Raw genomic sequence first — 26,849 nt, forward strand, 5'->3', positions numbered from 1 at the left:
CCACACTCTTTTCTTTCTCTGTGTTTTCTGACACTCCCCTCCGTCCTCCTCTGCACCCACAGGAAATTAGACCTAGGGCCACATGTGGCCCCCTTGGCCATAGATTACCCACCCTTTCGCAAGAGCAGGTGTGGGAACTGTTGACCCTCCAGATGTTGCTGAACTAGACCCTCCCATCATCCCTAGCCAATGGCCATGCTTGCTGTGGTTTAGCAACATCTGGAGGGCCGTAGGTTCCCCACACTTGCATTACAGCAAGGCTTTTATGCATGTGCAGAAGGTGTTAAAATGGCGCCTGGCTCTTAGCAGAAAAGCACACGGGGCTACCGGCTTCTCCGCCGCAGAGAATTTATGTTCTCAATGCAATCCTTGGGCCATTCCTCTGACAAGGCTCCTGGAATTCCACTTAAGCTGTGAGTAATGGCTTTTCCCCGCCTGCTGGTGGACTGTGGCTGGCTGGAGGGCCTCCCCACCCCCAACAGCAAGTGCCAGTGAATGAAATCGGACACAACATGAAAGCCATGTCTGTGGTGGTGATGTGCACTTACCTCTTGCTTCAGTGTCAATCGGGCCATGATTTCATTGTGATCAATCAGGGACAGCTCATCTACTTCCTCCTCCAGCTCGGAGGACTCCAAAGACTCTGCCGACTTCTGCTGCCTGGGTGCAGAACGAGAGGTTGCACAATTGTGAATGATGCTGGTAATTGGGGGTTAAGATTGCTGGCTGGGCCCATCTTCAGACAGGTTTTATCACTGTTATGTTTCTAGCCCTCAGCGCAGCCCATGTTTCAAATAATTTTTTTATTTATTATTTTATTTATTTATTAAATTTGTTAGTCGCCCATCTGGTAGGGATTATCCTGCCACTCTAGGCGACATACAATAAAATACAAATACAATCCATAAAAACATAAGCAAAAGATTAAAACTACCCCTAGAACTGCAGACTAATGACCTAAGTCCCCTCCCCAGCCTGGATAAAGAGCCAAGTCTTCAAGGCCTGTCGAAAGCACAGCAAGGAGGGTGCCTGGTGGAGGTCAGTTGGCAAGGCATTCCATAGCGAAGGAGCCACTACAGAAAAGGCTCTTCACCTAGTCCTCTCCAGTCTAGCTGCTTTTGTTGGGGGAAGAAGGAGTGAACCATTTGTAGACGATCTTGTTCGACAGAGCCCCTGGTGAGAGTGGAGGCTTCCCTTTAAATAGAGAGGGCCGGCATCAAATAAGGACTTGAAGGTTAAAGTCAGAACCTTGAATTTGGCCTGAGCAACCACATATAACACGAGCAAGAAATTTTTTGAGTTTGGACAGAGGGAAGGGTGAGAGGAGGCAAAATCCCAACCAGGGATGGAAGTGAACACATTTTGTTTGGATTTTTTAGGCTCTGCAGAAGAAAATGGTTTCTAGTCCTTATGATGTCATTAGGGGGAACCCCAGCCTATCACGGCAAACTGACCTATAAAGACTGAAAGTGCAAAGCTTTTAGTACTCGAGAAAATGGGACCGAAACTCAATCCTACCCCTCCATTTCCCGGTCCTTGGGTTTGAGGGCTTACCAAGCAGACCCACCGAGTGTGCCAGCCTCAAGAGGAAAGTTTTCTTGACCTCCCCCTACAGCAAACCCATTCCAACCAAGATTCCCTCTCCAGTTGTGGGCGGCCGTTATCAGATACATGAAGGCAGGACTTGAACCTTGAGAAATCACAACCAGCATGTCTTGAAATTTATTCTTCTGCAAAACTGCCCAGATGCAAGAGGGATATAGGAATAGTATATAGTAGGAGACACCCTGGGTTCCTACTGGAAGGGCAGGATATAAATCAAATAAATAAATAATAAATATATGAACCTGGGGGCTACCAGATCTGTAAGAAACATTAGGACAGAAAGTAGGAAGGACTCAATTCCCATTAAACTTCCTTCATGGTTGTAAACCTTATAGGAGACTCTTGTCACTTGACTCCTTTTGTCACCACGGCAGTTTGTCTAAACAGGAAGTAGCTGGTGTCCTAGGTCTGTTATCTGCGGCTCTTGGGCACCACCAATGCACCTGGCAAGAAGGTGGTACTGCCCCCTATGTGATCTGCCTACGTTGACAGCAGTATGACGGATGACACAAGTGGCTGATAGCATTGCATTGTGATCAGGGCTAGCTCTCTAGACTAAGTCAATTCCAAAATAAGGACTGAGCTGATGTGTCTCCCTCTTAATAGCTGCATTGCCTCAGGTATTTAGCTTGTCTTCCAAATTATGCTGTGCCTCCACAATCCTCCTAAAGACTCCAGACAACCCAGTCTACCCCTCACACAGCCTTATTGTGAGGACAAGATGAGGTACCCAACTGATCGCAGCACTCTGCAGGAGAGGGCATCCTGCAGACACAATGTCACAATGTCAGAATCAAGCCTTTACTGGGGCAGCACCTATCCCTTTGGAACTCCCTCCTGAAATTTATCAGACAAGCGCTGCCTCTAATTGTCTTTTAGGCACTTGTTGAAGACTTTCCTTTTCCAATAAGCCTTTCGAAGTGCAGATGGTTGTCACAGTTGGTATCTGCATTGGATTCGAAATGTGGCTTTATATATGTAATTTTTTTAAATGTGGTGTTAAACATGCAATTGTTTTAACTGTTTTTACATATGTAGTTGTTTTATGTGTTTGTTTTATCATATTGCAAATCACTTCAAGATGCCTCATGGGAAGCAATTTATAAATGAAATAATTATTAATGACAACAATAATAATGAGTTGTTTCCAACTAACATACACTCGGAGTAGAGCCATTGGTCATGTACGTTAATTTCAATGAGAGTAGAACTGACACCGGATACACCCCAATCATCATCATCATCAATCGGTACTCTTACCACAGAATAGGAAATGTATCAGAATGCCTAAAGAGCACCTTTCCCCATATGAACCTGGAGGCCCCCCAGGATTGTCATCTGAGCTCCCTCCCTGCATGCCACCTCCAAGGCCTTCTCTGTGGTAGCTCCCTTGTCTATGGAATGCTCTCCTCAGGGAGGCCCACCTGGCACCAACCTTGTCGCTGTTCTGGCACCAAGCAAAGATGTTTTTGTTTTCCCCGGGAATTTGGACAGCACCAACAATTGGACGTTCGTATTCCGATTTTGTGTATTTTTATTAACTGTACTTCATTCTCATCATAAATTGCTTTGGGACTTATCATTATGGGAAGCGTGACGCATAAATTCAACAAACCAACAACCAAAACCTATGAACAGAGACTACAGAAGTCCCACCTTTCGCCCCCATCTTGGCTTTCCTTCCCTGGGATGTTGCTCAGAGAGGCAGAATCCTTGGCGTGACCGTCTTTGATTGCTGGAGATTCCTGGAAAAAGAGAAACAAGGCAGGTGTCATTAGGGTGAGACAACCTGCCAGGATGCCAACTCAACGTGCAGCACCTAAACAACCCTCCTCTACAAATTAAACACAGCAGCAGCTGTTCTACCACATCCAACTTACACAAGAGTAGGCCCACTGCAATTGTTGGCTATGACTCACTTAAGTCCACTGGTTCCTGAAGTCTTGTGCCAGGAACAGGAAACGTGTGGACCTCCAGATTTCATTGGCCTCCCAACTCCCATCAGTCTCAGCCAGTATAGTCAATTGCTCAGGGAGTGTGGGGCTTGTAGTTTGTCCTCTAGCGAGATCTGGAAAGCTACATGTTCTCCGTTCCTGACTCACGGGCTGTTATCATTTGCTTTCAGCCACTGTGACGTATAGTCCCCACTGCGTAGGATCGAAACACTTGACATGTCCAAATAGTTGTCATCTGGATGCCAATTGACTGACAGTGGTCAAATGTTCAACATGGTCCAGAACAGCCTTGCGCAAACAACATCAGCATGCCCTTTTCGACTGCATCATGGAATGTGGAGGGTCCTCTAACAGCAACGGTAGGAGCGAGGGACTGTTGCTCCCCAGCCAGGCAGAAATCAGGGTCTCGCATGCACAAACCCATCAGTTAGAGGAAGCTGCCACCTATCTACCCCGCAGCACCAAGTCACAGGGATTTGATCTGAAGTTCTAGGGTCTGGGCAAACCTCCATCCCAGGGCAAAGGGCCAGAGTCATGGAGGGCTGGGGGAAATTATTTCCTTCTTGGCTTGATGAGATCTTTAGCTATTATTTCCGACCACTCTCTGCCACACCGAAATGTGCATTAGAACCCCATTCCTGAGCCATCAGGGACAGCAAAGTTCTGTCCCCTGACCCCTTCCAAGAGCTGTCCCGTGCATCCAACAAGCTCAACCCCGACTTGTGAAGCCCCTCCCAATTCAGCCATGTGGTCTAGCTCCCTCTAGTGGAGCTATACCTGCAGACCACTTATAAACAGGAAAGCAGAGGAGGAAGTGGGAAGTAAACATCTCCGCTGCCGCTACTACCACAATCAAAGGGTTACACTTTTCGTTTATCTCAAGTGCTGGGTTCCACCGGACAATGAAAACCGTAGAGCTGGGCAGCGGGGAAAACGGCAGCTCCTGAAATCCCCTCCTCTGTGCATACTAACTAAAAGCATAGGAGCCCCCTACCCCTCGGTTCTCCTTTGCATCTGTTCACCCCAAGCATAGGTCTAGGCCAGTGGGGGCTGGCCCATAAGGGCAAATGGGGCTCTGCCCAACCAGCCTCAGTCCGCCCTGAGCCAGCCCCTGCCTGCTTGCCTTCTATGTCCGTAACAGGGACTGCAAGTGTGAGACGCACAGAGAGGAAGAGGAAGTTTGTACAGGACGTTGGAAAGGGCAGCGGCCAATCGCACAGGGGAGGAGTGGAGCATGGCAAAGCTGGTTTGGCCCATGCAAGCCCATGGTTTCCCAGAGCCAGAGCTCCCACTCAGCTCTGGGGTTCAAAATCCACCAGCTGCTAATAGGAATGGCCGATTCCATCCATTTTGGCTTCCCTCATGTTTCACATCCCCCCCTCAGTCTTAAGTCCTGTCCTCCACATCAGTTTGCAGATTCATGAAAATTCATCAGCATTTTTAGTGAGGATTTCCCTTATACACACATTTTCCTATGTAATTTTACACAACGTACACTGTCTTGCAATGCAATTTCCCTTAATGTCAAGCATTTCTGTGTGTTCTTTTTCACGAATATATGCATTTTTATGTATGCTCTGCTCTATTATAAGTATGTTTGTGCATGGTATTTGGCATGGTAACGTCCGAACAAGTGCAAATTTCACAGGATGGCTGTGTTTTGATTTTTGCATCAGTTTTTCGGAAAGTGTGAATGAGGTAAGTCCGCCTTTAAATGCAAACTGAATTGAATCCCTGCCTCCTTAGTGGCTGATAACCAGAGGCACCCATACACTTCTTGATGTGACTGTCCCAAACCCAGGGAAGGAGGGCATTTTTCCAGCTGTGAAACCCAAACACCCCCCAAAAAACATTATCAGCGGGGAGGGATTTGACTCAAATCAGCTAAGATTAATATACAAAGGCTACAATCCTCACCCCACTTATCTGGGAGTGACTTCTGAGCAGGCACGGTTAGGACTGCACTGTAAATTCTCTTCCTATAGAATAAGCATATAATGGCTTTTTTCTCAGTTTCGTTCAGAACACCCCTCCCGTTTTTGGAGTCATCTACTGTGCAGAATAAAGAGACAGAAAGGTGGCCGCTCGTCACAGACTGGTTAAAAGGAAGTTTCCCCTTAGCATAAAAGCGAACGTATATGGGCCACAAGTGATCGCCAATGAATGAATGAATGAATGAATGAATGGGCCTTTATGGTTTAGATGTTCAGACCAATGTATATGAAGTTTAATCTCCAGGTAGAAGATTCTGGTTTGAAAGAGGTCAGTGAACCATCCTCCCAATGCAATTAAGTAGGATGAGGGACTTGCTGCAAAAGGCTGCAGCATGGAATGCTCCTATTCAGGGCTCCAACCAGCCAGACAATGCCATTCTCCGGCGTATTCCTAGCCGGCCAGCCATGCCATTCTCTGGGGTACTCCATTCCATTGGGGTACCCCTTCCAGCCAGACATGCCCTTCTCTGGGTGCTCCATTCCAATGGAGTACTCCATTCTAGCCAGCTGTGCCCTTTTCTGGGGGACTCCATTCCACCACCACCCATTTTATAATTCCTCCCAGTCACCCCCAACAGTCAGCATCCTGTGCTCATTAAGCATGCTCGATTCTTCTCCTCTCTCCATAAGGTTTTTCCTCCTAAAGATTTTCTGCACTTCTACAAATTGTGAGGTGGTGGTGAACTGGGTGGTGATGCCTTGACTACAGATGCAGAGAATGATTTTGCTTTTAACTTATAGGATAACGAGGATACAACTACCAACAGACTGGGCTGTTTTCTAATTATATGATTCAGGGCTCATAGTGCTTAAATGAGGGGTGGGCAGAAGGTAGATCGGAATCTAATGGTAGATCACTGGGAGATTTCAAGTTGATCAGAAAGGAGTGTTTAACAACGGCTACAACAAAATATATCTCCCCCCCGCACTATACTGCAGAAACGTAGAAAGGTGGAGGTGAGGGGGGGATAACTGGGGTGTGTGTGCATGTGTGTGAAAGAGCTGTGACCTCAGTTCAGTTCTGGTACTTAAAAAAAATCCCTAGGTTCAGAATCCTTTAACTGGAAATCTATGCTGCCAGTTGGTGGATCTTGGGGTTCTAGTAAAAACAAAGTGGATCTCATAATCCTGATGTCTGCCCACCCCTGGGCTTAAACGGGGTGGGCTCTCCCTTTAAGATGCTACCTATGACCCTGCTCATGACTTTTTCATTTGCCTTCCTTGCCGATGATGGTTTTGATGAGAGTTACTTTGCTGAAAATAGAGTTTTTGATTATCTATTTTTTTTTAACGGGGCGGCCCCTTTTAGCTGCTTCACTGGGGTTCAACACTCCCCGAGCGTGGTGAATTGCATCTTTGTTCAGCAAAGGACAGCTGACACGAAGCACCTTCCTTGTTACCCACGTGTGTGCAACGCTTCAGTAAATAAAAACAAAAACAAAGCTACTTATCTTAGCGACACTTCCCAGTTCTACAGAAAGAGAGAGCCCAAGGCACCGCAAAAGCACACAGGAAGGGAGGGGGGAGAGCAAGCCCCGTTTGAGAGGATGCTCTCCAAATCTCCAAGCACTGTGCAAAGCACCAGCCGAAGCACTCAGCAGCTCACGCCAGCAGATAGGTCTGTTTGGAGCCATCCGGAGTCCCGCGGGGGCCCGAGAAAGCCTTTGCCAGAAGCACCATTCACCTCTCCTGCAAGCAGCCCCAGCCAACATCCTCCCCCCCCCACTCCCAAAAAAGGATTGTCCCCTCCCTGGACCCTTATCTGCAGTTTTTACTTACTCCTTCAGAGTGAGGGAGTTCCCCGTTGCTCTGCCTGGAAGAATACAGATTGACGTATTCACCCTCCCCAGCCTCCTCACTGGCGTTTTCACTCTACAGGAGACAGGATGAAAGAAAGTGGGTGACTGGTGGTGGTGAGGGGAAGAGGTATGGTGAGCTGAGCACAGAGCACCCAGGAAGGTGGGCAGGCTGGACCCACAGGCTGAACCCCCCCCCCAATGTGTAGGTGGTAGAGGAAGGGCATGCTGGCAGTCATTTAATTTTGGGTTTTCCCAACAAAACGCATTTCCATCACCCCCTTTTTTAAAGCTGGTAACTATTCCCCGTCTCCCCCCCCCTGCAAAAAACATATCTCGGGGTGCACTAATGAGCAGGCAATCAAAGGGGCATCCATTCAGAAACGGATCCCTCAAAAACCAAGTGACTGGAGGTTGACACAAGAATATGCCAAGAGTTTCTGACCACAGAGTTGCACTCCCGCCCCCTGAATTATAACGAGAGGGGACACTTCATATTGTCCCCTGGAAAGGTTCGCTTGTAGAAAGTATGAGATTAAGGCTGCATACACACCATGCATTTAAAGCACATGCCTTTCCATGCCCCCAAGAATCCTGGGAACTGTAGTTTGTTAAGGGTGATGGGAGGAGCAGCTCTGGGAGGGGTAAACTACAGTTGCCAGGATTCTCTGGGGGAAAAATATGCTTTAAATGTATGGTATGTATGCAGCCTAAGACTTGCCCACCCTCAGGGAAGAATGTTCCACCCCAACCCCTTGTATTTCTGCATGCATCAATAATCTTGGTCAGTGGCCTCATCAGACCCTGACTTTGGGGCAAATGTTCAAGGCCCCAAACAGCAGACTGAGCAGAAGGGGACCTCCAAACAAAGCAAGGCTGACATACCCTGGTTTAAAACAAGTGAACTAATGCATCCAAAGAGGACAGCCTCTGTAAGACCACTTGCTCTAGAGTCTAAAACTACCTAACTGCGCTGCTGATCTGGATGCGCTGCTTCTCTGGAAGGAGCCAAACAGACAGAACAACCACTCAGACAGAGGTGCGACGAGTAGGTCTTTGTGCGCGGGTGCTCTGGACCCACAGGGCTCATCATGGTACTCAGACTGGGAATGACTACCGTTGCGCCTTAGCATATTCTCAGCACCCAGATGAAACATCCCAACAGCCCACATGAACACACGAGATGGCCGTACGCAGATTTTAGAATGCCTAGTTGGCCAGTAGTCTGAATCTGCTGCACAGGGCCAATTCATATGGTTCTGCAGACCAGTGTTTCTCAACTGGTGCAATGTCCCCTCCCGGGGTGTGTGTGTGTAAGAATAAATATATTGTGGGGGAGCATAAGTGTTTCAAAAAATAGCGACAATAACTAAAAATCGAATAATTAAAAAATATAAGTACTTTGATTAGTTTTTATTACTAAGCCCAAAGGTTTATTTGTAACTGAAAGCTATTTCAATCCTTTTGAAAATTGAAATAAAATAATTAGGGGAGCCAGGTTTGGTGGGGGGCAGGCAGGAAAAGATGGATGATTATGTTAACTTAAAGGGGACATGAGTTAAAAAAACACTGGTTTTAGGCTCTCTATGTGCCATAAAGATGGATATGGTGGGCAGGCTGTAAACGTTTGCAGAATAAATTTGCAATGCTGGTGTTTGGCATTCCCAGCCACTAGCCTCACGCTCTTTCCACGCAGTAAAAGCCCCCCCTGCCCCCCCACCCCCCCAGGTCTCGGGTATGTAAGGCAGCCTAAGACAGAGAGGGTGCCCTTTGTCAAAGCGTCCTCACCGAAGATGTCTGGAGAGAATCAGGGAAAGAGGTTTCAGAAGGAAGGCAGACAGAAGCAGTCTCCTGAGAGGAAGAGGTGAACCCGCCATCCGCAGTGCCTGGTGGCTGGCCGGCCACGGCTGGTGCTGCCGCCACGTCAGAGTTCGGAGACTGGTGTACAGGCGGCAGACACAGAGGCGGGGAGGAGGAGGCGGCGGCGGCAGAGAGGAAAGGAGGGATGGAAATGTGGTTTCGAGGCACAAAGTCTTGGGAGTAAGACCTGAACACCGATTTGTACTGTGGGGTGGGGGCGGTGGAGAAACGACAGACCAGGCCGACGATAAGGGATTAGAGGGGTGGGTGAGTGGGTGGGGAAGGAGAGAAAGAGAGACAGAAAAGAGAAAAGAAATTAGATCAACAGCAGCTCACAGCAGCAGAAAGCCAATCCTAGGAAAGGTGCTCTATCGCCAAGACGAAGGAGGTAACTCCAGCCTCCTCCCCTCTAATCTAACATTTCCTGTAATGCCAAAAAAACAGTGCACCCAGGACCGTGCGCACTAGTGCATAAATACAAGATTCTGCACCACCAGAAGTGGAATTCTGCAGCCATTATGTAAATTGAGCCTATCTGCATATTCCCCTCCTGTTTTGCACAATCTAGTCTGCTTTTTAAAACACACACACACACACACAATTTTTACAAGTGGCTTTTTACATCTGGCTTTTACAAGTTGTTGAGCAAGCCTTACTAACTCCCCCCACCATTTTTTTTAACAGTAGCCTCTTAGCAGACTAGTAAAAAAGAAGAGAAAAAAGCCTTTTATCTAGTGGACTAGCAGAGGACAGACAGAGTTGCCCAAGGGGATGGCCTTTCCTTCCTCTGGAGCCAGCACAGAAACCAAGCAGACTGGCTGGGGAGCAACAGAGAGATCCGTCCCACTTCTGCCAGTGTGCTAACTCGCCTGCATGGAATTCCCACTCGCCTATGGCGACCAAGCATACTTGTTAGATAGAGAGCAGTGTTGAAGCAATGCAGGGCACTGAAGCATCAGTTCTTGACCACTGCTAATCTTGTTCAGCCAACCTTCTGGATTCTGATGTGTCAAGAGACACTGGGCAAACACAAGCATGACGTACTTTTGCAGCCGCAAGGGTTAGGAAACTTATGCATTAACACCCCCCCTCCGATTCTCAGGAAGCTAAATTCTCTGTACCTAGTACTGCACTTGTGTGCCTTGTCTGGACTCGTAGGGAATCACCAAATACACAACCCTGTAGGGGTGTGCAGTAAGTTTTCTTTTTCTTTTAAAAAAGAGGTGCTAGTCCATATGGCTGCAAGAATAAGCTTGAAAATACAAGGACAATGCTTAGGGGAAATCTGACAGCTGGAGCCAGGGTTTTGCAGTTGTTAGGGGATAGGGCTCCAATGCCACACCCAGCGAATTTGGCCTTTCCCCTAAATAGCAGAGACAAAATGAGGCACACTTTGCATGGTTTACAAAGCTCACAGAAACCTGCTTTCTGTGACAGAGAAAGGCTGATCTCTGCGCACAGCACACACAACAATGGGCCATAAAGGAATTAAATCCATGGCATGGCCCTCTCCCCAACATATGTCCATACTGGGTGCTAGGATCTGCTTCCTGAGACAAGTCTCATGCAGGCTGGGGGGCAAATTCAACGTTACACAAAAATAGGCACTTCCTTTCACACAAGCTTGGAGCAGCAACTATGAAAAACATGAAAAATGGGCCATTTACAGTGCAGGTCCATTAAGAGGCGGGATTCAGAAAAAAACAACTGCCAGTTGGAGAAATGGGTGGCTGCACTTGCTCGGGCGAGAAACAGATCCACTCTATGATCGTCTTGCCTAAATGTTCATTTTACTTTTTTCTATTTTTATTGCACTTTTTAAAAAACAGGCGCTGAGAAGGCGCCATAGATGAGGGTCTGGGTTCAGACACGTGAGACTCAGTGTTCATCCTGATTTGTTTTGGGTATGGAGACCCCCAAGTCCAAATTTCCTTGGTATGGTGACCCACTGATTTACTGTCTCATGAATTTTGGACCTTAGGTCTTCAGCAGTCATCCGTCTCGTACATTTTAATGGCAAGTTTGGCCTATTTTGTAACCACAGCGCTGCGTACCAGAGGGGTGCTGCAATAGCTGCTCTAACGAACTTCCTATAAGAGCACCTTCTGGCAAACCACCGTCAGATTTGCCACCAGGAAGCAGCTCTCAAGTGTTAAAAATGTAAGATTCAAGTCCTTCGGATGTTCCATTACAAGTGTCAGCACAGCACTGTAATATGCTAACAAAACAAAAGGTAGCAAGAAGCATTCTTCACACTCGTTATGGATTGTAAGCAATTATTATTTGGGGCTGACAGTAGAGCCCCGCTTTTTGGTGGCCTGCTTTTCGGCATTCCGCTCATACGGCGGCTTTCAGTTAGAGTAAGGCCCCACTCATATGGCGCTTGCCCCGCTTTTACGGCATTTTTCGGGCGTTGGGCACCATTTTATTGACAGAGTTCCGCTTTTCGGCGGGGGTCTGGAACGTAACCCGCCATATGAGTGGGGCCCTACTGTACTTATAAAGGTCACAACCCACAGATTGGGAAATGCTGGGTTAGATGATGTCGGGTATTTAACAAGCATTCATTCTGATCTGTTTGCGAGGAAGTCACATGACATTGCATCAAAGCACCATCGGCATTTGGTGCTGCCTCAGCAATGCCAACAGATGTAATTTCCATATTGACTCTGGGTCACAAACAGCAGTTTGGAGCCTCTAGTGTGCCTGGTTGGAACAAAACATTAAATCCCCAGTTAAAACTCCCAGGCGAATGACATCACCCTAGCTCAGCAAATCTATTCCAACGGCCTCAATTACCTCCAGTGTGACCATCCCTACAGAAGCTGCAGGTCTGAGACCTCCCTGTTCAGGATCAGTGCCTCTCACACTGATGGCGTCTAAGACCTGGTTTGGCAGGTCACCAGCAGCCATCAATGGAAAATGGAAAAGAGAACAGAATCAGCAACGTTGCAAAGAATAATAGGAAACAAGTTAGAAAAAATAATTTAGGGTCAAGGGCTGTGAAGGGTGCTATTTGGCCAGACTGAGCTTTCAGGACTATGTTTTTCTTTTTTTCGAAGAGCAAGTTTCTAGTCCTTATGCTTGTCAACAGATGCTCGAAAATATATGAACAATACGTGCTGGAATCTCAGGAAGGCTCTGTGTGTGTGTGCGTGTGTTTGAATAAAAAACACAGAAGGTTGGGGGCTTTACTGCTCTACACAGTGCCTTGCCCCTCCTCCTATGACTGCCAAACCCAGAACTAGCCCTGCAGAACAGAGCTCACTGCAGACCTGCTGCAGAAATTATGCAAATGTGGTTAAGCTGCAAAATGTACACAACTTGCAGGATTTTTAAAAAATCAAAACAAAACTGGATTGCCCGAGTAAAGATTTTTATTTGAAAACAAGGATACACTGCTGCTCTTATGATTTTGCAACCCCCACACCTCCTCCCTTCTGCAAGCTCAGCGTGTCTGGATGGGGCAATGGAATCTTAACTATGCAGTCATGCTGGGACCAGAGCCAATTATGGAGCAAGCAACTGACTGTGTGTGTGTGTGTGTGCAGAGGCACAGGGGAGAAGATTCAGTGTATTTTCTCACCTGGATCTTGGCCCCACTGATCCCCAGCTGGGTGCAGAAATCGAGGCAACGAAAACCTCTCAGAGAAGCACCGGTGCTCTCCCCCAACCACACTTTCTTTGAAGGATTGCTTTGACTTGGAAGGACCAAGAGCCAGGAAGAGGGACTGTCCATTCCACGGAATTGCTGCAGGCTTAACAAATTGCAGCTGAAGATTTAAACTTGGAAGCTGGCCGGCGCCTGCGTTTCCCCGCTCCTGCAGGTCAAACGGGTTAAAGGCTGCAGCTGACGGCACGGCTTGGAAACCCCCAGCAGGAGCTTGTGTCTGTCAAATGAGCAATTCCCCACTGGGAGAACAGAATGGAGCCAATGCAGAACAGGAGCTTTGGGGGAAAAGGCTTTTTGTTTTAATCATCACGCTAAAAACATCCTATAATCAGTGGAGGACATAAAAAAACCCTAACTCAACAGAGACACTTGCTACTTCCAGGCTGTTGCTGTTTTTTGGGTGGGATTCAATGCCATACCAACACATTCAGGCCGCACAATTATAGATGGTTGGGAGGTCTTGCACAACCAAGTCCACTTCCCCAAAAGAACAGACTTTTGAAGATAAGTGACGGGAAAAGGCACTCAAAAGCACAGAATAACACTTGGTTTGAGTCAGCAACATCTAATCTCCTTGCAAACAAACTGCTATGAATGCCCATTAAAGAGTCAATGTTGTCTCACCCTCCCCGCAAACAAATCAGGATGAATGCCCAATTGAAAGCCAACATCGTCTAACCTCTGAACAAACAAATCAGGATGAATGCCCAATTGAAAGCCAACATCGTCTAACCTCTGAACAAACAAATCAGGATGAATGCCCAATTGAAAGCCAACATCGTCTAACCTCTGAACAAACAAATCAGGATGAATGCCCAATTGAAAGCCAACATCGTCTAACCTCTGAACAAACAAATCAGGATGAATGCCCAATTGAAAGCCAACATCGTCTAACCTCTGAACAAACAAATCAGGATGAATGCCCAATTGAAAGCCAACATCGTCTAACCTCTGAACAAACAAATCAGGATGAATGTTCATTAAACTGGACATCTGGCAGTGCTCAAATTCTTCTCTCAGCAGAGGACACCACTACTGGGAAAGCGTGGGATCCTTTAATTGAGGATGTCCAAAAATACATCTCCAGGGACAGCAAGTTCAAATGTTGCTGTCTCCCAACTCAGAGGACCAGAAGGCTGGTGGCTCCTCCAAATGAGCCATTTATTGAACATTCATCCTGATTTGCCTGTGCAAAGCTTAAGCCAAGGGTTTAAATTTATATGCAGTCTTGTTGAGCATTTGTTCTGTTGTTATTGTTTTGCAGGGTGGTTGTATGACAACGAGCATTCGTCCCGATTTGTCATTGGGGTAGATATATACCTTCCCATTAGGGATTAGTTCGTCCCGTGCTTTTCAGCAAAATCGCCCATCAGTTTCCTACTTTTTTTTTAAAGTAGATTTTCTGTGTTAGGGCAACAGAGTGCTTTAATCTCCTATGGTGACGCAAACCTAACATTACGGCATGCAAACATTACTGAGCGTCTGGAAGTACCCTGGCAAGGGTTCAAATGCCGGTCTGGCCACAGACTCCACAGAAAACAACTCTCCTTCGCAGCTTTGACCCCTCGTTTGCGCTCCCACCCCCACCAAAATAGTTCTGCTTCCCCTCCAACCCAAGGAGCTTAAGCTGGGTCTTTTGTTTTTGCTCTCATGAGCAACAGGGGTCAGGAGTCTCCTGCTACTAAAAAATGAGAAGCATAAACTAGGGATGGATGCATATGTCAGTTCCGGCTCTCTGGTTTCTCATTTTGCCAATCTTAAAAGCAGTTCTCCGCATTTCCGCAGCAATTTTAAAAAAAATCTTCATGAAAACCCATCAACATTTTAGTGGAAATTTCTCCTCAATCTGTTTTTGTATGCAGTTTTGTCTAATATGCAGTTTTGCAAGCGGTGCGGTTTTCCGTGATTAAATGCATTTTTGTATGTTAGTTTCCTTAATGTTGAGTTTTTATGCACATCCCCCCCCCTTAATATATGCACTGTTGTACGTATTGTTTGGTTGGAGAATTGCATTGCAAAATTCAGAGAAGTGTGAATTCCAAAGGACGGCTCTGTTTTGGTCTGCGTATCAGAAGTATGAATTAGGTAGCGTCTCATTAAATGCAAACAAAACTGAATTTCTCCTCTATCCCTATACAGGCATACCCCGCTTAAAGTAGCTTCACTTAAAGTAGCCTCGCTATAAAGTACATGCTCCATACTCCAACACACCCCGCTTAAAGTACGGGCGCTTCGCAATAACGGACACTTTATTGGCATGACGCCGCTGCCATCTAGTGGTGATTGCGTGCAGTACAAGTGAAGATAATTGCTTCACTTTAAGTACATTTTCACTTAAAGTACACTCTCCGGTCCCATTGCGTACGTTAAAGTGGGGTATGCCTGTATAGACCCTAACACCTCCCTTCCTTCAAAAGAAGGTGACTAAGAGAAGACTCTCCACTTCAGAGTGTTCTCCACCAACGCGGAAAATGTCTACTTTCAACATTCCAGCCACCTCTCCCAGAAAGGTGACTTATTTCAGGTATCTGGCAGACGTAGTCTTTTCCTGTTTGTGCAAACAGCCATTGAGATCTAGACATACATTTTCAGTGGCTGAATTCCATTGCTGCCACAAAACAGCTCTCCAAATGTAACTAGACTACAACTCCTATCATCCCTGACCTTTGGCTGCGCTGGCTAGGGCTGAGGGGAGTTGGAGTCCAACAACATCTGGAGGGCACCAGACTGAGGGAGACTGCTGTAGGGCAAATTCTTTTTAAAAGCAAGTTTCTAGTCCTGACGGAGGAGGAAGAAAATCTCTCTCTCTGAGCTTTCTATGCCACCCCTTCAACTTTCAAAAATATTCCAAAATCAACTGAACTCCATCACCATGAAAGGAAACAATATTATTCAAAAGTAGCCACAACTAGGAAAGCCTCCTTACGCAACCTCATTTATTAAATGGCTAGGTTTTAGAGGAGGGCCATGGACTGGCAATAGTGCACATGGTTTTGCATGGAAAAGGCCTCAGGTTCAAACCCTGGCATCTCTGATTTGAAGGCTCTCAAGCAGCAGAGCTGGAATAGGTCCTTGCCAGAGATCCTGGAGAGATGCTGCCACTCAGAATGGTCTAGGTTGGCGTTCTTCAACCTTGGGTCTGGAGATGTTGCTGAACAATTCCCAGCATCCCTCCCCATTGGCTAAGCTGGCTGGAGATGAGGGGAGTTGCTAACAGAGATGGACCAACAGCCTGATTCAGCATTTATTAAATTTATATCCTGTCTGTCTTCCTAATGGGGCACAGGATGGCAAACAATAAAAGAATTAAAACATCTTAAAAAGCAGTTCCAGTACAGATGCTCCATCAAGGAAGCCACAGACCTGAACTTACTAGATCTGAACAGGGTGGTTTATAACAGATGCTATTGGAGGTCGCTGATTCATAGGGTCGCCATAAGTCGTAATCGACTTGAAGGCATATCAAAACAACAAAACACAGATGCAGTCTGGGAAAGATCATATCTTCAGCAGGCACCGAAAAGAAAGCACAGACAGCACCCATCCAATATTTAAGGTGAGGGAATTCCAAAGGGTGGCTGCCATCATACTGAAGGCCTGGTTCCTATATTCTGCAGAGAGGGCCCCCTGATAAGATGGCATCTGCAGGAGGGAGTCACTGACAGAGCACAGGAGGGAGGGGGAGATGACCTTTCAGGCATGATCAACGGGATGCTGCAACTCCCCTATTATGAAACATTGCAGCATTTGGGGCTTTTTATTTTACAGAAAAGGTAAGAGGTGACATAATAGAAGCGTGTAAAATTATGCATGGCATCCAGAAAGTGGATACTAAAACTTTTCTTCTCCTTTCTAGAACTCGAAGACATCCAATGAAGGTGAATGCTGGAAGATTCAGGACAGACAAAAGAAAGTGCTTTCTTTTGGTTAAACTATGGGATCTGCTCCCAGTGATGGCCGCCAACTTGAATGGCTTGAAAAGATTAGGCAAATTCATGGAGGAAAAGGTGGTCAGTGGCTACTAGCCATGATGGCTATGCTCTGCTTCCATGGCCAGAGGCCGCGTGCTTCTGAGCACCAGTTGCTGGGAACTGCAAGTGGGGAGACGGCTCTTGCGCTGATCAAATCCAGAGAAGTGCACAGAGTACATGTGAGCACGCACTGTTTCTATTCGTCACAGAATTTAGATGGGGGGGTTGTATTCCATTAAGTCCGGGTCAGTGTAAATTAATTATACTAAGTTAGTCACGGCCATTCGTTTTAATGGGTCTACTTTGAGTAGGACTGACTCGGTATTATTTTGTTTTATTAAAAAATTATGGCGCTCTGAAGATTAACAATTAAATTCTTGTCTAATATGTTAAAGCAGTACATTACATTCATCCTGACCTTGATTTAATTTGTTTATCTGTATTTAGTGACTAGTCATGGACCATGTTGTCTAAGTTACATTTCTTCACTCTGAAAATTGACACACCGCCATTAGCCTTGGGGCAAGCAGGCAGGGGTAGGGATTATTTAGGTGTGAAGTGCTTGAGATCCATCAGTCACATGCTACAAAGATGCAGCCCTTTTAATCTCATTTACCTCCCCTGCTCTGCTGCCCTCCCCCCATTGATTTAAGAGAATCTGGCACCCACAGCTAGGAGGATGTATTCTTTTAAGGGGACTTGATCATCAGCATTGATTATTAGGTGCTAAAGAAGCTCAGCTTTCTTAGGCTGGCATGAGATTGGAAGGGCTCCCAGCCGCCCCCCCCCCCCCCGCCAAAGCCTCGTGACTGTTTAATCTCTTAATGGGCTTATCCCTCTTCCCTTGTCCACTTTTCAACGGACTTCACATGGAACAAAACGATGACAGGGCACAGTGAAGCGATGGGATTCGCTCCCACCGGAGGAAGTGCTGGCTGCCAACCTGGATGGCTTTGATAGATTTTAGACAAATCCACAGAAGAGAAGGAGGCTATCAGGGCCTACTAGCCACAATGGTTATGTCCTCCCTGTACTGTAGCTTGAATACCAGCTATTGGGAATCCCAAGGGGCGAGAGCACTGCTCTTTCACTCAAGCCCTGCTTGCGGTCTTCCCTTTAGGGCATCTGGCTGGCCACTAAGAGAACAGGGGGCTGCGCCATGATGGGCCCCCTTTGCCCTCATCCAGCAGGGCTGTTCTTATGACAATCTTGTTGGAAAGAAAGAAAGAAAGAAAAAGAAAGAAAGAAAGAAAGAAAGAAAGAAAGAAAGAAAGAAAGAAAGAAAGAAAGAAAGAAAGAAAAAGAAAGAAAGAAAGAAAGGATTTGCGTTTCCCTTTTTCAAAAGAGTTACTCCCAATTCCTAAGTTGATTGTTTCTGTTTTAGCATAAGACAGATTGGAAAGGGACTGCATGCAACTTTTCAAAGGCAGGGGCTTCCCACCCGGGGGCGCCTTGGTGGATGCTTCCCTTCCTGTTGCCTGCCAGCCAACTCCTCTCCCCCCCCTGCCCCACTCCTATTAATTTCCATTGGACACAATAATAATAATAATAATAATAAAATTTTATTTTTAGGCCGCCTATCTGGCCGAATAAACGGCCACTCTAGGCGGCGTACATAATTAAATTAAAATACAACATATATGAATTTATTTAGCTAGAATTTGACCATAAAAATATTAAGCACACAGTATAGAACAGTCTGTTTTGGCTGAAAATCTATCATTTTAATATGCTTTTATTACTTGTTCCAGAAGAATTCTTATGATGATTTGAGTATATTGTGTGTTTTCATTTAAATTTTGGTATTAAAAAATAAACTAAAAAGCTATCCTACATCTCCAAACCTGGTGAGATATCATGTCAGTTCAAACCTGAAAAGGTTTGTGCTGATGCTGCAATGGTAACTAAAAATCACCATAAAAACACATCTTAAAAGGGGATAACCTCAAGGACCGCCTCTCCGCATATGAGCCAGCCCTGGGACGGCAGTCTCCATCAGAGGCCCCCTCCTCTGTGTGCCTCATCTGAGGGAGGAGTGGCCGAAAAAGAACGGGCCTTTTCAGTGGTCCTCGCTCTCCCTGGGGCAGACGGGCGCCATTGTTGGCACCAGGCTAAGACATTTTCATTTACCCAGGCCTTTGGTGGTTACAATGGCCTCTACTGGGCTGCTCAACTTTTAGCGGGGTAGGATTCGGCCTTCTTATTATGTCACCTGGGCAAGCGTCTTAGGAACTTTGTATTGTACACTGTTTATTAAAATACTTGGCTTTTCATTGGTTTTATCTGTTATTTTGTTAAGTCACTTGGAGACTTGTTTTTGGTATAAAGTGACTAACAAATGTAAATGATGATGAGGATGGAGATGGGGTGGCAGCAGTAGAGATGCTTCTCCAAGGAGTACCTAGGAAGGCACCATCATAATTGCCCTCAAAACAGCGGAGTGACATGCCATCGCTCCAAGGCAGATACAAAGGCAGCTATCTGGCACTCACTCAAGAAATTGAGCCCCAGGGCAGCAACGAAAGCGGCAGGGGACCCTCGGCAGGATGCAGCCTATGACTGGGGAGGGGGCGGTCTGCCACAGGGTGTTGTTCCTCCCCACCAAGACATTTCAGGCCATGCTCCAGTGGGAGCTCTAGCAGGTAACAAATCCACAAGGCCTCTCAAGGGGATCCTCAGCACTGGTTTCATGGGACTCTGCCTGCTGGTGAAGGTCCTCAGCCTGTGGGGTGTACGGTTCTATCCCCTGAGGACTCTTGTGTCTGATGCCAGGCTGGGGGTGGGGTGGGATAGGCATTACCCCCCTTTGTTGATTTCTCAGCTTCTGTTAAAAAAACATTAGTCAAGCTCACCCACTTACGGAAGTCTAAGGATACACAGAGAGTAAGCCTACTAACGGCTACTAGCCGCAACGGCTATGCTCCCCACCTTCCCTGCACGAGGACTGGCAGGTGCGGTGCCACCTGGAGACCCCAGTGGCACCACGCTTTCATGTCAACGCTCTGATGTAAGAACGGACATCATCAAAACATGAGGAAAGTGCAGACTGTTCTTGAAAGATGTCGCTGTTGCTTTTCTGATAATGTTAGTATTTTGTTATTTAAATTTCTGTAAACTGTATTCTTTTCTAACGTGTATTTTGTATTTGTGTTTATTTTTTTGTGAGCCGCCTTGAGGGCCTTTCTGGCCAAAAGGCGGCACAGAAATAACTAACATAACACTGTCGGAGGCAAGATGCCCCTGAATACTAGTCGCTCGGACTCAGAAGTGGAGAGAGCGGCTATCGCACTCAAGTCCTGCTGGTGGGCCTCCCATAACGGACATCTGGTTGACCAATGTGCGAACAGGATACTGGAGTAGGCGACCCTTTGGCTTGATCAAGCAGGGTTCTTCTTACATTTTAAGGACAGAAGTGAGGTCCCACCTGGCACCATCACTGACATATTTTCGGTACCTTTTCCCCCCAGGCATTTGATAAACTGAGATGATGCCATCTGCTATCGGTAGGCTTCCTGTGGCTGCACAGGGGGGGTGTTGTTTCATGGTTTTGTTATTATATAGTATGGTACATTTGTTTTTGGTTTTACCATTGCTGTAAGTTGCTTGGAGACCTTTGGGCATTAAGCAACTAATACATCAGACAAATAAATAAATAATACACCCCCAAATGTCAGCAAGAAATCAACCTTTCCCTGCCGTCCAGTTTTTCGGCCAATTAATAAAAAGGCGCTAAGGTGATTGACAAGTCCATGGGTCCGATTTTTTCCTCTTCTAACGGCCTTACGTTTTACTAAAAGTCGTTGATAAAATTAAAATCATATGTTAAAGTCCACTTAGGGATTTTTGCTGTTTTGAATGCTTGATTATGGCTCAGGCCTACTCACCATTAACATTTTTGACTCTGTGCTGATTCTCTTTGTGGGAATATTGCTCAGGATATTGGACAATACCTTCCCGGTCCTATTAGGGAATTGCCTATGTATATTTAACAGATTTCTATACCACCCTTCAGTGTGAAATCACCAGTGTGGTTTACTAAGTAAAAATGCACACATACAATTTTTTTACAGTGCAACAAAACACCAAACCTCTTTTTAAAAGTGCAACAACCGCAAAGTAAAAAGCAGCAACAAAAGAATCACCGGATAGAACTCCTCAGATGGGAAAATAGACAGGCCTTTGCCTGGTGCACAAAAGGCCCTTGAGTAGACACCAGGCAAGCGCCCCTTCTGTTGTTTTTATATCTCTGTTCATGGCTTCCCCCAAACAGTCCTGGGAACTGTAGTCTGGCAAGGTGGTTGAGAATCCCCTGTGACCTGCAGCCCCCATCTTAAGGACTCCAGTTCCCAAGGCTCCCAACAGAGAAAGAATGACTATCCAACAGTTGGGCTGGCTGCAAATTTGCAGAGGCTCTGGACAAAATACTTTCTGGTGGATCCTCTCCTCAGCTGGTGGCTCCTGGTGGGCTTACCTGACCTTCTGGGTCTAGCAGCCATTTTAAAATTTCTGCAAGCCCCCTGATGCAGCGTCGCTCTAGGGCCGATGTAGGGAACCTTTAGCCCTCCAGATGTTACTGAACTACAACTCCCATCAGACCCAGCAAGTAAGGCCAACCGTCAGGGAAGATGGGGGTTGTAGTTCAGCAACCTGTAAGGCCAAGGAGTCTCCCATACCTGCTTTAGGGCATTGTGCAAAATTAATAATGGCAGATAGGCCCAGTTGCCTGGCGCTCATCAGAACACCAGAATATTTTTTTGTAATGCAAGGCTCATTAGTGGGGGACCCTGGCAAGGAGATGGGCCTCCGACAGATGCCCACAGAGGCCAGCTGCTGCTGTCGCCTGTGAACTGGTGACATAGAGAAATTGGGCCCTGTTTCTTCTGCCACACCCTGCCCTAGGGTGGTATTCAGTGTTAGTCCTACTCAGAGCAGACCCACTGAAGTTAACAGACAAGACGAATACAGGTTCACTCATTTCAGTGGGTCTATTCAGAGTAGGGACTTAGCTGAATACAACTCCTAGGAAGCAAGGAGTTTGCATCCAATGTCAGTTCTTCTCAGAGTAGAGCCCCTGAAATTAATGAACATGACTAATTTTACTCCATCTATTTGAATGGGCCTACTCTGAGTAAAGCTTAGTTGGATATAACCCAAAACCACTGCCGGCCTTCATCCTGTTCGAAAGGCCTCGATACACTTGCTGTGGGGGCTTGTTCGATTAGCTTTGCTGTTTCAACATGCGGTCCAAAGTCACTGAGCGAGGTGCCCAACAGTGGCTATGCTTGCACCAGTCATTGAAAGCACTATTATACCATTTCAAACAGTCATGGCTTCCCCCCCCCCAAGAATCCTGGGAACTGTAGTTTATTACAGGGTGCTGAGAGTTGCCAGGAGACCCCTGTTCCCTTCACAGAGCAACAGTTCCCAGAGTGGTTTAACAATCCCTGTTCACAGGGGACTGTCACTCTGTGAAGGGAATAGCAGTCTCCTAAACAACTCTCAGCATCCTTAACAAACTACAATTCCCAGAATGTTTTGGGGGTATGGGGAAGCAGCCGTGACTGTTTAAAGTGGTGTAAGAGTGCTTTAAATGTACTGTGCGGATGTGGCCTGTATTTTTGGCATTGACAGGGTCACAAACACCCCCTCCCCAAAAGACCCCCCCTCCAGGAGAATAAATCATCTCCTCCCCCATCCTCCTGCCACCCTCAGAGAGAGTGAAAGTAAGCGAGAGCAGAAAGGAGTTGAAAGTTAGTAACTCACCGAGTGCATAGGGAGGGAGGTGTGCTGGTGGAGGAAGGAATTAGAGACGGACATAGTGAGGCTCTGAGCCGTGCAGACGTCCTCAGGGGCGAAGGGCACTTTAGGTGGCTGGACACAGTAGGAGACAGAGGAGAATGAGGAGGCGGCAAAAGAGGCCTGCTGGAGGAAGAGAGAATGAGAGAGAGAGGGAGAGAGGAAGAAAGAAGAAGAGAGGGGGAGAGAGAGCGCAGAACGACAGAAAACAGAACACCAACAAGCCAGAGGCAGCAAGCTTTCAGACAAAACGGGGGCAAGATTCTTTGAGCCTTGGATAGCTTCTTACGCCCTTCGAGGTTATTAGAGGACACAGAGCAACTGATGGGAACCAAGCAGAGATCTGCAAGAGGAGCTTGGTTTCTGCTTCTTTTTAACACAGAGAAAGCTGAACAGTGGTGAGGCGTCTAAAATGTAGACAGGCGACGTTTCTCTGATGGCCCACCAAAAGCGGGGGGGGGGAACCAATAGCAGAGCCAACGTCTGATTCCTCAGCATGTCTGCCATGTCAATCGCAAAGCTGGGCTCACTCCACAGGAGAAAAGTCTGCTAGGACTATGCCTAGAAAAAACCCTCCCCCCTCAAAAAGGAGATTGTCCCAGAAGAATTGAAGTTTCCCCCTCCGATGTGTTTCGCCTTTTGAGAGTTCCTGCTTTTTAAATCTGAAAGGTGTCCTATGGTTAGGCACAATGAGAGAGGGACAGTAGACCTGCTGGGTCTTTGGGCTGACCCAACAGGTCTCTCCTTACGCTCTGTCGCCACTGTCGAAGGCCGTATGACGCTTAATAAGCACCTGCTGAGAATCATAAGCAGGGAGAGGGTTTCTGTGCTCCTGTGCTGCTTGTGGGCGTCCCACTAGGGCATCTGGCCGGCCAGTGTGGGGACAGGGGGCTGCACTAAATGGGCCTTTGGTCTGATCCAGCAGCGGGGCTCTTCTTATGCCTTCACCCAGATGACTATTTGGGCCCTGCATTTTGGGGCTATAAATTAGGTACGTAAAATAAAACAAACATCCAGAAATACACAATGGCAGAAAGCAAAAACAAGGACCGCACCTATCTTCTTGGTAAGGAGGCCTAAAAAACACACCGCGTCCCGGACAAAGAGGACGAAGTACTCACCAGCTGCCGCTGTTTTGGCGGGAGGGCAGGGGGCGGAGCCAGATCCTGCCCAGAGTCTGCACTGCTGAAGGGGTCGTTGATCCCGTAAACTTCCATCAGGTGCTTGTTCTTCTGCTGGTAGATGTGCTCGTTCTGTGGCGTCTGGTAGAACATAGAAGGCTGTGGCTCGGAGTAGTCCTCGACAAACTGCATATAGGCCATCACTGGGGCACAAAAAGGGCAGAAAGGGTCACTCCCCCTGCGAGGGCCACTGGCAGCCCTTCCCTTCCCTGCAAGTGGCGTCGAAGGATCAATGTATGGAACCCAGTCCAAGCTACCTCTGCCATTTCAACAGGCGTGACTTCAATTTGCAGCAGCCACTGCCAAAGTGCACCGTAGGATCCCTTGCAGGGGTGGGGAACAGGATCCGGCCAGTGGTCTGACCTCCCAGAACCCCCAAGGGCCATTCTGGCAGGTGTAGAGGGGAGTTGCGCAACTGACAACTGCCTGATTTCAGCATGATGTCAGATGACTCGTTTCCCTTTACCTGCAGGGCTTGAAATCAAACCACGGAGGAAAAGGCACAGGGATTTGCAGGCGCCGCTGATCAGTGGTGCCCACAAGCCCTGCTTTTGGCAGGGAGCCGGCCTTTACTTGCCCCGCACTTGATGTCAGGTGTCCAGCAGGTGCATGTGACTTGATAAAAATGGCCTCACAGGCCAAACGATGACCCTTGCCAGGCCTAATTAGGCCTGTGCGCTGCAGGTTCTGCACGGCTGTTCTACAGAAATCCATTTACTTATTTTTATTTATACTACATTTACATTCCACATTTCCGCCAATGAGCTCAAGGTGGTAGACAAACATGGCTCTCCCCTTCCTGATTTTATTCTCCCAACAACCCTGTGAGGTAGATTAAGCTGAGAGGCTGTGACTGTGGCCCAAGGTCACCCAGTGAGCTTCATGGCCAAGCAGGTATCTGAACCCTGGCTGCCCAGGTTCCAGTCCAACACTCTAACTGCTACGCCACACTGGCTGTCAGTGGCAAGAGGATGAAGCCTGCATTATGGGGTAAGCATGGCCTCCCTCAAGGAATACTGGGATTTGTAGTTTTGGAGGGTGTAGGCATGGGGGAGAGATTCAGCCCAGTTCACCTCTCAGTACATAACAACCTGATTCACACTTCCTCAAACAAGTGAATCCAAATGCCGCCATCCTTCGGAAATTTGCACTTTTCCAAATTTTGCAATGCAGTTCTCCAACCAAATTACTTGTACAAAAAAAAAGGGGGAAATGTGTGCATAAAATGCATGCATTGACGAAAATAACAAACAAAAATCCATAACGTGAGGGAAAGTTGAACAAATACGTCTTTTAGATGCACACAAAAAAAGGTGTATATTGGGAGTGATGCACAATGCTGAGAAACCACCATGAGGACCTTTTTTTTTTTTAAAGCTGATGAGGAAATGTGAAGAACTGAAGACCGGAGAAAGGAGAAACAGAGAGATGTTGTTGGACTCTGTCTCCCATCAGCCCCAGTCAACATGGCCAACGGACAGGGATGATGGGAGTTGTAGTCCAGCAACATCTGGAAGGCCACAGGCTCCCTAACTGTAATTTAGCTCGTGACGCGTTGATGGATACTATGTTCAAGACGGGGGGCCCTTCCCAGCCTCCCTGGAGATGGCAAGGATTGAACCTGGGACCTTCTGCATGCAATCATGTGCTTGACCACCGAGCATGTTTCCTGAGTCGCAGCTAAAAGCACCAAGTGAACGCCGCACTTACTGTGCTTGTTTTTCTTCTCCGGCAGAGGTGGCGGTTTCTCTGAGTCCCCTGTGGAGCCCGGAGCGGCGAAGTCAGTGAGGAATTCGACGGGGGCTGGCGAGTTCCCCAGCTGGAAGGGCAGCACTGCAGCAAAAGGCGTGAAGGGCACGGACGGGAGCAGGGCGGGGTTGTGCAGATCGTCCTCTGAAATGTTATCGTACTGCGAGGGATGCCTCTCAAACACAGCCCGGCAGCCGGAGGCATCGGACGCAGGGTTGGCCGCTCCCTTCCTCTTCTTCTCAGGCAGAGCCGGAGGGACCTCGGCTGCTTGCGCGGCCACCAAGGGGCTGCAGTGTTCCGGCAGCTGGAAAGTGCATCCGTGAAACGGAGAGCCAGCCTCCCCCAGGGACTCCGGCAAAGGGCTGAGGACGGCGGGCCCTTGCTGAGGTATCTGGTCGGCGTTTGAGAGGTCCTGCTGCAGGAACTCGTAGTCTGGATCATAATGATCTGCAGGGAGCAAAAGAGGAGAACAAACAGTCAAGAGGCCGAGCAGCCGGACCACAGAGAGCACTAGGTCAGAAGTGTGTTGATACATATCTGGGCAGACCAACGGTGGCAGGTGCCCATTGGGACTGGTGAGGCGGAAGGCAGAGAGGCCATCCATAGGTGGAGCCAGAGCCAACTAATTCTAGTCTTGCCCCCACCCTCCTCCCTGCTGAGCTCTGCAAGGGCAACGCTGAGACTAAAGAGGAGGGTGTGGAGAGGCAATGATGCTGCCCCCTGGACTGGATGGATGCAAGTCAGAAGGCAGGCAGCGAGGGCTGGCTGAGGGCAGGCTGACGTTGGTGCCACATTTGCCCTAATGGATCATAACGAACCCAAGCAATCAATCAAGTTTTTGAATAGGTGGTGGATGATTATGTTTGGAAAGTGTCCTGTGCCTTAACACAAACTCTTAGGGCCTTTTCAGTCCTGGCTCCCCATCTGTGGAATATGCTCCCCAGTAAGGTCCACCTGGTGCCCTCCTTGACATCTTTTTGGTGCCAGGTAAAGACTTGCCTTTTTTGTCAGGCATCTGATAGACTGGGATGATGTTGTCTAATAACAGTCTGCTGCCAAAGCTTTCTTGGTTGTATGGAGTTGTTGTCGTTTTACTGTTTTGGTTTTTTTAATAGTATGATATATTTGTTTTTGTTTTTAACAGTGTTCTAAGTCTTCTGGAGACCTTTGGGTAACAAGTAATTAATAAACCTAAACCTAAACCATCATCATCGACCCTAGGCGCATACAAAGCCCCCTTTCCCTCCTCTGGACTGCCCAGCGAGGAGG

At 47.4% G+C, this 26,849-nt stretch overlaps 1 protein-coding gene across 5 annotated transcripts in view; it reads right to left on the minus strand.

The window, feature by feature from the left end:
* RAPGEF1 (Rap guanine nucleotide exchange factor 1) overlaps nucleotides 1-26,849 on the minus strand; it is a 114,042-nt gene that overhangs the window by 19,052 nt on the left and 68,141 nt on the right. For 2 of the 5 annotated variants that reach the window (XM_061603858.1, XM_061603860.1), the window contains exons 9-15: nucleotides 25,542-26,027; nucleotides 23,772-23,974; nucleotides 22,618-22,776; nucleotides 9,139-9,414; nucleotides 7,334-7,426; nucleotides 3,262-3,350; nucleotides 549-660 (exon numbers count right to left, since the gene is read on the minus strand). In XM_061603858.1, the coding sequence (XP_061459842.1) occupies nucleotides 549-660; nucleotides 3,262-3,350; nucleotides 7,334-7,426; nucleotides 9,139-9,414; nucleotides 22,618-22,776; nucleotides 23,772-23,974; nucleotides 25,542-26,027 (1,418 nt within the window). The remainder of the gene's footprint in view (nucleotides 1-548; nucleotides 661-3,261; nucleotides 3,351-7,333; nucleotides 7,427-9,138; nucleotides 9,415-22,617; nucleotides 22,777-23,771; nucleotides 23,975-25,541; nucleotides 26,028-26,849) is intronic. The other 3 variants (XM_061603859.1, XM_061603861.1, XM_061603862.1) reach the window with 3 other exon arrangements.

The sequence above is a fragment of the Rhineura floridana genome, chromosome 20, assembly GCF_030035675.1.
Source record: "Rhineura floridana isolate rRhiFlo1 chromosome 20, rRhiFlo1.hap2, whole genome shotgun sequence".
NCBI lineage: Eukaryota > Metazoa > Chordata > Lepidosauria > Squamata > Rhineuridae > Rhineura > Rhineura floridana.